The sequence below is a fragment of the Argiope bruennichi genome, chromosome 5 (assembly GCF_947563725.1).
Source record: "Argiope bruennichi chromosome 5, qqArgBrue1.1, whole genome shotgun sequence".
Lineage (NCBI taxonomy): Eukaryota > Metazoa > Arthropoda > Arachnida > Araneae > Araneidae > Argiope > Argiope bruennichi.
In genome coordinates, this window is record NC_079155.1 from 23,287,042 (window position 1) to 23,299,179 (window position 12,138).

General features: G+C 31.0%; 1 protein-coding gene across 1 annotated transcript in view; it reads left to right on the top strand.

Moving 5' to 3' along the window:
- Positions 1-12,138, top strand: part of LOC129968211 (diuretic hormone receptor-like) — a gene marked incomplete at its 5' end in the record, with an annotated part of 68,286 nt that overhangs the window by 38,065 nt on the left and 18,083 nt on the right. Inside the window, one exon of the mRNA XM_056082064.1 lies at positions 8,463-8,529. Within this exon, the coding sequence (XP_055938039.1) occupies positions 8,463-8,529 (67 nt within the window). The remainder of the gene's footprint in view (positions 1-8,462; positions 8,530-12,138) is intronic.

Below are 12,138 nucleotides of genomic sequence, written 5' to 3' on the forward strand. Positions count from 1 at the left end.
CAAAGGGAAACCAGAGGGAGTGTTCACAGCAAAACTTTCTCGCATGCTCTCTAATAAAAGTATTATACCAAGAACACTTTGAATGGCATCAGCATACAATATTTACTAAATATTAGTCTTTAATTTTAATTTAGCATTTTTATTAAATCTATCGTGTTATGTTTGGGAGTCTTATTTTGATTAATCTCATGCATGGGGTTAAAAGTAACACAGAAATTTGATATGTTTAATTGGTCCCGTTTACATGTTTATGAAAGTGCACGCAGACAGACAATCAGTCCTTTTTTTGGATTTGGTTCGAAATTAAGCAGATGTCTAGATTATGGATGCTAATTCTGCATACCAAATTTTATCCGTCTAGCTCTCTTTGTTTTGTATTTATTGTGTTAACTTATATTCGAACAGCCGGGCAGAAAGACTTGCTCTGAACGGAAATTACTCAAAATTTGGTAGAAATCTAGAAATTTTGTATAAGAACAATATACTAAATTTCATTCGTCTAGCTCAAAGTGTGTTTGAATTATCTTTGTCATAGACGTACAGGTCTTTTCTAAAAATATGTTTTTCGAACTCAGGGCGGTCTAAAACGCGGAGAATCACCAAAATTTGAAGTTGGAATTGTGTGAAATTACAATATACATTGTATATTATATACATCTACATATACTATTGTAGATATTTTGGGGATATGTGATGCGCGAGGATAGAACCTGGGACCTTGTGGTTAGCAGTCCAGTAACATGACCACGATACAAAAGCATATGCTCGTGTAGAGTAGTTGTTAACTGGCTTATATGCTATTCACCACAGACTCTCCCTCCAGTGAGTCGGAGGTGAGACGAACGATATGACTGTTGAGTGGTGATGCATTTAGCTGTTGTCTAATGGGCCTGTAAACAGTTGAGTAGCTCCAAGCGTTATGGCGAGCGTGTGTGCGTCAAGTGAATCTGACGACTTTGGGTTGCTGCGTCAAGTGAGTCTGACGACTTTGGTTGCGGGTAGATGGCGCCACAACAGCTGTACGAAGGTCGAAGTCTCATCGCCCGAGGTCACCAATTTAGGGATATGTGTTGCGGGAGGATAGAGCCTGGGATCTTGCGGTTAGCAGTCCAGTAACATGACCACAATGCAAAAGCATATGCTCGTGTAGAGTAGTTGTTAACTGGCTTATATGCTATTCACCACAATATACATCTCGTATATCTACATATACGAGAAAGTAAAAAAGGCATATTAAATACAACAATGAAAAAGATTTGAATTCTATATCCATAATAAAATGCTTTGTTATAATATACGTTAAAAATATTTCTTTAAAATTAATTAACAACATAAAATTTATACGCCAAAAATTTAGTACAATTGAAAAAAATTCTTTGAAATTTTGATGTAAAAGTAGCAATACTTTTAGAAGTAGAATCGAAAAAAAAAATGCTAAAATTTAGCTTAATTTTTAATTTATTAAAATTCTAATCAAAAGTTTATAAAAATATCCCCGGATGGTATACATCATCATCTAAAGTATCCGGCACCATCTAAATATATATTTGAGAAGTTTGAAAGAACTAGGTTAAATGGCCTTGTCTGTAAAGAACTAATACACACACCATTTTTATTATTAGTAGATATATTTCTGGAGATTACCATCATAAAGGAAGGGCTTATTGTGAAGCATATTTGAAATAACTATTTTCTCATCTTAAGAATCATAAAATAAAGATTCCCAGACAGAATACGCCGATGATCTTACCAAAAAGTTTTTCCATCTAAAAGACAGCATCCGCGTAAAGTATCCACAAATGGCTACATGATCGTCGAAGATATCCTCCGCCATTAACAAACTTCTTATGTAATTGCAGTGTTGTGTTCCGGAAAGCCTTAATGAGTCTCCAACTCATCATTCCGCTGTTGCAGAAAGTAAGAGGAAAAAAATCAGGAGAAAAGGGTGATCATTATTTCTTGAAAGAAAAATGAAAGAGGAAAAATCAGGAAGAAATAAAAATCAGATATCTATCTGAGAATTAAAGCAAGTGAAATCAAAACTACGATAAGGAATATGTTTTGTTCAGTTTGTTTCAAAGGATGAAGTGGATGGGTAGTGGTCTGATAATTGCAAAGTAACGCGTCTCCTTACAATTGACAATACATGAAATACAATAGAATATAAGATATTGTTACGAAATTTTCCGGGGTTCGTTTGGATAGTGGGAGTTATATGGTGTGGAGAACGCTCTGCAGTAGAAAATAAAACAACGACATTTATTTACACGAAGATACACAGCAGAGACGACAACTATATTCAGCACAAAAGACGATTATCTTCAGCCAAGACGTGCAGCATACAACCAGACTCTACTGCAGACAGTAGCGCACAGCTTAGTTCAGCACTAGTTTCACTCCGTCGCTGCTCCGCTTTTCTCTGGAAGGCCAGTTCTTAACCGTCGATTCCGACTACTCTTCGACTCCACTGGTCTACGACGACTCGGCCGCTGCAGGCTACTCCTTTTATAGGTCTCAGGAGGCGGGGCTAGAAGCCTCTCAACCAATCAGGAACGTTCGAGGCGTAACTGGGTTCCTACTGGACGGATAGGGAAAATTCTCAATGTTTCATGTATAATCTATTTTGGCACCAAAATCGCCAAATTCGTCGCCAAGTCGCTAAATGGTCGCCAAGTTTGTCGCCAAGCTCTGGGAACTCCTATGGAACCAACTATGCTGGGAAGCCGCATCACAGATTCGTAACAATATGTTAATTGAAATCTACTTTAGTATTATTCTTGAGTTTATCTCCAATCTTGTAACCCAAACAAGTGAGCAGAGTAAATTTTAGCAAACTTATTGTTAAGTTGTTTAATACGTTTGGGCCTGTTGAGTTTACACCTGTTGTCACTTACTCGGTATTTTTGGCATTATTGGTGATGTAAAAGTGCCAATTAAATTGGATTTCAACTGAAAATTTTAATTCTGAGCGTATTTTCACATTTTAATTTTTATCATATTAAGTAAAATAATTTCTGCATATGAGTTTATTTCTTTGAATAATTATGTTTTGTAAGTAATTTTTGATTTCTTTTCTCGTTTTACAGTTACATTTGGCCAATCGATAGCAATTAAGAAAAAAATTAGTCCTAAAATTAAAATTCATTTCTGTCCAAATAATCCAGTGTTGTTAAATAATAGAATATTGTTTTATATATTAAATACAAACATTTTTTTGAACATTTTTATTATATAACCATGTTAAGACATGGTTAAGGGAAAAGAAGATTTAATAAATTCAGGTTAAATATGCGGTGTCTCTCAAAGCATTTTTAATGATATATAATTTGATTTTTATAATCTGTATTCTTTTTAAGGTTAGGTTAGTATTTTTATTACTTTTGATATCCTTTTATAAATAAAAAAATGGAAGAATAACAGATTAAATATTAGAAAAAATTATTTCTTAGGATATCTAAAAAATTTTCACTTGACCAATAGAATGAGCACACAACGCAATTGAACAAAGTATTTTATGTTAACCATTAAATGGGGACGTGCGGTCTGTGAGACCGCTAGCGATGGATTTTCTATCACCCCTATTCTATTTTTAGCTCAATTGAATGGATTGACCCTGTAGCTTCCTGTTTTGTGACCTTCAATACACGTGCACTTTTTCAACCGATTTCAGCAGCTGCTTCATAAAATAATTCAGTTATTTCTTCGAGTGCGGTCACTAAGACCGCATCTCCCTGTTAGTGTCCCAGTGATAAACAAGTCTTAGCAGATGGCGGTAAAATTTGGGGCCCGAAATATCATCCAGTTTCCTGATCCTATTATGAAGCAGTGCTCCAGACACTTTTAAATGAAGCACAAAGTGATTTTATTTATAAGGATAATTGCACAGAAGAGTTTTTCGATGAAAGTTCGAATTGAACTGATTTTGATATACATGTTCAAACATAATCAATTTTTCTAGCGATAATGTAATTTGAAAAAATTATAAAATGTATTAATATACCAAGAGATATATATACAGAATTTATTGGTTGATTTTTATACTAGTTCTTAACCTGTATGTTTAAAATGCCCTAGAAAACCGTGCTATGAAAATCACACAAGCCGATAAAAAAGGGCCAATTTTACCCATTGTCATTTTTTTTATTTTTGATATAATTGTTGAATTTTACATTATATTGTCTTCTTTATACCTTCATATAATGTAAAAATAAATATGATTTAAAAAGTAAAAAGTAATATGCTTTTTCAAGAATATTATTTATTGTAACATGTCATTTGAGAAAAAAAAAATATGTTTCAACGCATTTACTTTTTTCAATGACACTATATTTTGAGAAATTTCTAAAACATATCTATTTATCAAGGAAAATATCTGCAAAATATATTGGCCGTTTTTCATACTAATACATCCATCAGAAAATTTAATTTGAGTCTAAATGAAATGCGGTTTCGTAGACCGCACCTCCCCAATTAAGGGCTAATGCTTCGAATTATAGTATTCCAATTGTGAGAAACTGGTTCCTTGAGCGATTAATCGCAAAATAAGTAAGAGATATTTACAAATATGCTTAATAGATCCCAATTCAATGATCCTCGGATTTGGCTATGACTTGAGCAACAAAAGTGAATTTTTTGGAAAATACGTGGATTATGTTAAGATTTAAGATCCAAAATCCATATCGAAAATTCTATACTCTTATGGAGACTATAAAAGCCGAAGTGTACACACAAGCGAGAATTTACTCTCTGGAATATTGATTGAAAACCGAGTTCTCTAAATATACCAGGGATTCTGTTGTTCTGTTGTATTTTTTTAGTAAGGATTTTCTGGTTCTTATGTACATTACTGATTTCTGCAAGTGCTGTCTTTTGCTGTCTATGTTCCGTATTTTCTTGTGGAATGAATCATTGTTACCCATTATCGAGCTTGTTGAGCTTCTTGCACCGTGCACCCAAGAGGCGGAATTTCAGAAATAAAATTGTCATGCGCATAAAGACACTCGCTTTATGTAGCGTATTATTTTGTATCCATGTATTAAAGTTTGATAAAAGGTTATTTCTCAGTATTGATATGTTGGATCACTTATCTTAAAGTTTCAAAACCAAAGAACTCATGACCTGGACCGTAAGATGGATGGAGAAATATTATCTAGTTAAAGAAGTATAGAATGAGTTCTTGAGTGGCAACCGTTGAGAAGATTGGAAGGAAATATGTCAATCATCTTTTGCAACCCACAAGGAAAATAAATATTGCTTCTTCTTCTAATAATGATATATTTCACTTATAAATTGTTTGGATAATCATCAAACATGAATATTTTTTGGGTTGCACTGTATTGAAGAAGTAAATTGCTTTGTATATACTCTATTTCCCTAAATCTAAGTATTCCAAACATGAATTGAAATTTATTTAATGTACACTTTCAGATATCCAAGTATGCCAAAACTGCAACGTCACTAAAGTACTAAGTGTACAATTCGACAAAGCGTAACATTAGAAAATATATCAGCAATAGCGTTGCTAGATGAATTATTCTGAGACCTTATATGTTGACAACAAACTGAAAGGGCGGATTAAAATAGATTTGAACCGAAATATCAATTAAATTCCAAGAATTCCTCAAATTCTTTTAACAAATGCATTTGAGGCCATAAAAATTACAAATGCTTAATCAACCGAATCAATATAATTTTGTTACATTTATTTTTGTATTTTAGAAATCGAGTATTTTATTATCATAACAATTCAAAATCCATAAATTTTTAAGGAATATTAGAATACATATTGAGATAAAATTTGGTTGCTATCAATATTAATAAGATAAAACTCTTCTCAGTTCAATAAGCTGCCAATTCGATGATAAACTCTATTATTAAAGCTCATATAATTATATATTTTACTAATGATACTAATATGGTACCAAAATCTATCAATGTTGTTAAGATGATAACAAAGTTAATTAATAAAATTTAATTATAAAAAGTTCTGTTAATAATTCTTATATGGCTAAAATGTCTACATAATAATAACATGATAGCAAATTCTATGATTGATTGAATTCTATGATTGAAATTCTATGATAACAAATTCTCTTATTGATGTTAAGATGATACATTTTCCTACTAAAGATGACAATAAAGGCTACTAATTACAATGAGATGATAAAAAATTCTACTAATTACATTCAAACGATATTTTCTTGCATGGAAACCTGTGAAATTCTCCTAAATCTGTATATTACTATTTCGGGAATATAAATAGCATACTAATATACTATATATAAATGTACGTTAATTGATATTTTATGTTTTGTCCCATTAGAGATGATCAATATGTGAAATTTATCAGATGTTATAAACTGACTTTTGGACATGGGCCTTGTAATAAACTAGTTTTAAATCCTTTCAGTTTGCATCTCAGATACAAAGTTATCGTAAAATGAGTAGCATGGAATTCGTTGGAAATGAAATTGCATTATAAACTGGAATTTAATTATATACTGGGAACTCTTCTGCAGCTATTATCAAATTGGATCGAATGCTTTTAATCTGTCAACTTCGTACTGTTTTCAGTCGCTATTCATATGCAACTCTGGTTTAAATAATGAAGTGAATGTAGCATTATTTGGATGTTTAATAATAGTGCTGATTTTAATCAGTCTTTAATAACCAGTCTTCTAATAGCATGAATGGCGTGAGATGTGATTCTTTCGTTGCTATATGCAAGCATCATCCGTTTATTATTCTGAATATTTAGAAATGATCATAAGCTTCTGTTAGTAAAGATTATATTTCATGAATTAATATGTTTGTAATTATAAATTGGCGAGATATCCAAAGCAGTATGTCATTTGATAGGAATCTATTTTAATGAGCAATTTCACATTTCCAAGGATGCCATCCCAATGAGACAAAATATTAGTAATTAAATCAGTTTGTAAGAATAGCTACACCGTTTGCTTACCAAATTATCAACAATCTAAAATGGTGCATTAAAGGAGATTTTAACCCTTATTTTTCTGTCGTCACACACACACACACACACACACACACACACACACACACACACACACACACACACACACACACACACATATATATATATATATATATATATATATATATATATATATATATATATATATATATATATATAATTTAATTAATTTCTTAAAATTATTTATAAAAATTATGTACTTTCTAGTTTGTTTTCTGTTACGTATCGAAAGAGCAGAAATAATTTTAATCTAGAACTTTATAATAATTTGTTTCATAATTATATTGTCTGAGAAATATTTTATTCTTTTATTTACGTAATTTGACTTATTTTATATTTGGCCAGTACTGGATTTCTATTCAATGCTTCACGCCCTACTTGGTGTCAGATAGGTTTAGAATTTCATGTCGTTTTATATTACCGATGGAATCTATTAGTTTTGTTAATTTAGAATTTGATTAATTGTGAACTCAGAATTGATTATCACATTCCGAATTCACAAACAAATTCAGAATTTGATAAATTGTGAATTCAGAATTTGATTAATTGTGAACTTAGAATTGATTATCACATTCCGAATTCACAAACAAATTTTGAATTTGATAATATGCTTGATTATCAAATTCTGACTGATTGGTTATTAAAATTTTGATTTCATACGAATAACATTACGCAGAAATAAATTTGATAAAATGATTTCAAATGACCATATTATTTTTAATATATAATTATAAATTAACGAATAAAAAGTGAAAAAAAATTTAAATTAAAAACGTTTGCTTATTGTACTATGAAAATAGGCTTTTAAAATAATTTTATTAAATGCAATTGATATTTTCTATATTTTATTTTATGTTAAATATCCTAATCTCTTTAATGTTAATTTTTTTATCATTTAAAAGCAAAATTCATAAAATTGATGTCAACCCTTCATACTATTTATAACAAAAAATTTTAAAAATTAAAGGCGTTAAAAAATAATGAAATAAAAGTAATTTAATATTGTATTGTAAAAATTCTTTTTACAAATTGTTTTCCCTTAAATTTATAAAGCATTTTTTAAAATAAGCAAATTTTCTATGATTCTTTGGTCACCGAACTTCAGCAATTAAATTATTTGAACTCTTTTCAGAAAATATGGTGTGGGATTATTTATTTGGTACTTTTCCGTTAACTGGGAGCAATTGTTCGCCAATTGCGAACCAAACACGAATTTGATGGAATTCTACATTTGGCGATTTTTCGCTTGCGCCCGGCTAACAAAAAAGTACTATCTATTTTTTAAAATACGTGAAAATGTATGCAGCATTTCATCTCTCAAAAGATAACATTTAGGACAAAAGGGAATAGAAATTTCTATTTTTAATAAATCTATTTTATTTATGTTAAAAATTTGAAGAATTCTTCATATTCTACGACAGGTATTTTCTTTTCTTTGATTAAAGAAATGTGTTTTTTTTTTCAGATGTCCATGGCAAAAGAGAGATTACTATGACTACATATTTATTTGTCCAGTCATCTTAGTGCTCATGGTGAGTTATTGTTTAAATTATTATTTTATCATCTCAATTATTTTGTTTTATATCATTCGCCGCTTTTTAAAATTCTTCTAATCATTTGTATATAATTTTTGAACTTTCAAAGTTTAATACTGTTCGACTGGATTTTCAAAAAACAATGAAAATGGAAAAAGCGATTGTTGACACAATTTCGTAATCAATAGTAATTTAAGTGCAATTTTATTAAGGTTTATTGTCATGTGAGAACATTGTGTTGTTTTGATTAGAGCGTTTTGAAGCTCGAAATTGCGTAGGCAATGAATAAAGCATGAATGGCAATTTTCATCTTCATCTTTTAAACGCATATATTTTTTTACGTGCTTTTACCAGTATTGCCTTATCATTACTTATGCTTCTTGGACAGCAGATGCGTTTTTAAAAGGTTGATGTAGAACTATGACATCATAGCTGTTATTTCATCTTAAAATCGGCCGAGCTCCGAAACTTTGTTTGCCAGCGCTAGAAAAATTGAAAATGAAAGTTTAAAAAAATATCATTATATCTATACTTATAATAAAGCTCAATGTGTGTGTGTGTGTTTGTGTTGGCGCTCTACAGGTCAGGTCATTTGACATACAGCTATCAAATTTGGTACATGTATACCTTAGAGGTCGGGAATGTGCACCCGGGGTCCTTTTTTTTGAAATTTTAATTAGAATTTTAATTATTAATTAAAAACTAACTTTCCCGACAAAAAAATCTTCCATTTTCCCCATCGCCAACTTTTCCGCCAAAAAAATCTTCCATTTCCCCCATCGCCAAATGAGTAAGGCTTCAGTTTTTTTTTTCTCCCAACAGTAATGAGGCTAGGGTTAATATTTTTCGGTGGATTATTTCAAACGATTCTCTTTATTTTCTTAATGTTTTATGCCTTTAAAATTAAACATTGTTAATTAAGCCATGTTTTAGATTCATTCTGAAATACTTTTGAATTAAAATAACACAGAATAAAGGAAATTAAAAATGTATATTCTGCATAGCGTTACCCCAACTGGCGTAGAAAAATTCACGCATTTGCGTTAACGTAACTGGCGAAGAAAATTCGCGCTTGCGCATTTTGTTCTAATTGTTAGCATGACAACCAACGGATGATTTAAATTATTTTTAGGTTAGTTGCATGCTTTTGTAAGTAAATTGTATTTATGTTAGTTATATACTTTTTTGTATATTCTTATAGTTTTAAGTACATCGTTTTTTAAATAGTTTTTTTAAACCTGTTTTCGACCGATTATTTTAAACGATTCATTTTATTTTCTTAGTGTTTGATGCATTTAAAATGAAACATTGTTAATGAATCGATCTGTTCATGATGAATCTGAGAAATTTTTGTTGACAAATTCTTGAGATATTACATAAATTAAGAAAGATATTCTTTAATGACCATAAAGTTTAAACGCTCAGTGACTCTGTTATCAGTAATCATATTATAAAAAAATGCTTTGTTTCAGTAAAAAATATTATTATATTAATTGCAGATTAATCATTTACACTTTAATTTAAAGCATAATTTCTACAATTGATAACAGAAAATTAGAGAGATGCATATCACGCTATGACTGAAGGCCTTCATAATATTATGAGTGAATTATATGACTATCAAAATTTGAAGTTTTAAAATATTTTGCTGAAGAATCTGTTAAAGTTGGAATTGCGTAAAATATTAAAATTTAAACGAACATTAAGATTGGCGAACCAGCTGGTCGCTAGTATATAATATATATGGAGAGAGAGTGGGAGAGATAGAGACCGACAGAGAAATCTCGTGATTGTTTCAAACTGGTTTAAGCTGGTTAATGACTTAAATTAATTAAATCAAATAATGACTTAAAAATAATTATGTTCTCAGATGATAACTTGAAATTTACTATCGTAGATTTCATTTTATTTTATTTCATAATTGGGATTCATTTATAAAATACAAAATTGCTGAATTTTAGTCAATAAAAAATTAATTTAATGATCGATATGTTCTTCAAAATAAATTTCCTTACTGTTTTAATTTCAAGTAGGTGATTACGTTGAAAAGTCGATTTTTCTTTCTTTCTTTTTTTTTTTTGTGCGAACTCTGATTTTTTTAAATTTCATATTCTTAATACTTGAACAAGTGCCGTTATAAAACCGTTAGCATTTTCTTTCTAAGTCTATTTTTTGGAAAGTTTGCGGATTTTTATATTTGTATTTACATACTTTTTATTGTCGTTTCACATCTTTAGAGGCTAAAATCTAATGCAAGTTTTTGTTCAAATTTGCTATAATAATTTCTCAATTTGTCTTGCAATTCCAGAAACTGGAAAATAAGTAATCTATTCATTTAGAAATATTTTATAGTGGTTTTAGTGTTTCACATTGTGAGAAAACTTTAAAATTTCATGTTGTTTATCAGTAGAAAGCCAATATTTAAAGAATGCATAGCTTATTTTGTTAGCTCAGGAACTAGATAATATATTCCTTAAGCCGTCTACAAAAGTTTAAGCAAATCATTTGATAATCCTCTAAACTAGAAGATTTTTACTTTATGCCTCTTTTTTAGAAAAAAAAGCTATTTTTCCAAATTTCGAAGAAAAAAAAACTTTTGGAACATAAATGGTATATTTTGGTTTCATAGATATATTTTCAATTTTTTTTATGAAAATATTCAAAAATATAACAATTTTTGAAATTTTTCCAAAAAATTCATCCCGAACGTAGTCACATACTCTTAAAGAATATTGTTACAAACCTGTAATGCTGCTTCTCAGCCCGGTTAATTCTATCACCGGAAAGATCGATTTATAATCATCTGTATTGGATGCTGCTCGGGTGCCGAGCCAGTGATCTAAGAGCGTGGAGACAAACTTGGTGACCATTTGGCGACATAATAGATATTGTTGGTAACTTCGGGAATTTTATCGATCCATGCAATAGGAACAGGGATACTCCTGATTGGCCCAGAAAGATCTAGGCCAGTCTCCTGGGAACTATAAAAGGACGGTAGTCTCAAGCTGCAATGAACCAGATCGGAATCGTAAACAAGTAACGAATCTTCGAGAGAATAGTGAAGCAACGGCGGAGTGCCAGCGTTGTGTGGAGCCCAAGCTATTGCTGAACTGAGCTGTGTGCCAAGTCCTGTTGTCTATTGTGGAAGCAGCATCAAGTTCTGTGGGGAGTAGCCACTCGTGTGGTAGTGAGTCGGCAGTTGGATACAGCTGAATCAAGGTGATAGTCAGAACTTCAGCCGTTTGTAGAGACCGTAGAACGAAGCTCCGAAGGTCCCCTCTCCTGCTGGATTCTGTCTGGCCGCTTTATGTGCTGTGGTCGATTACTACTTGTGGGCTACTGATTGCTGTAGTGTGCAGTCCTGCGTGTACGTCTCGGCTGTATATATTCGTCATCTCTGTGTTAGTGTCTTCGTGTTAAATAAGCGTTGTCGTTGTTTTCTGCTAAAGGACTGTTCATTTCAAAGGACTGGCATTTCTACATCGAGCATCAAATCTAGAAAAAAAAAATGCCGCCAATTGAAGTAGTAAAATCCGTAACAATATAAAATAACTCAAAAATAATAATTTCTCTCAAATAATTTTCTCTCAAAGTTACAACTCAAAA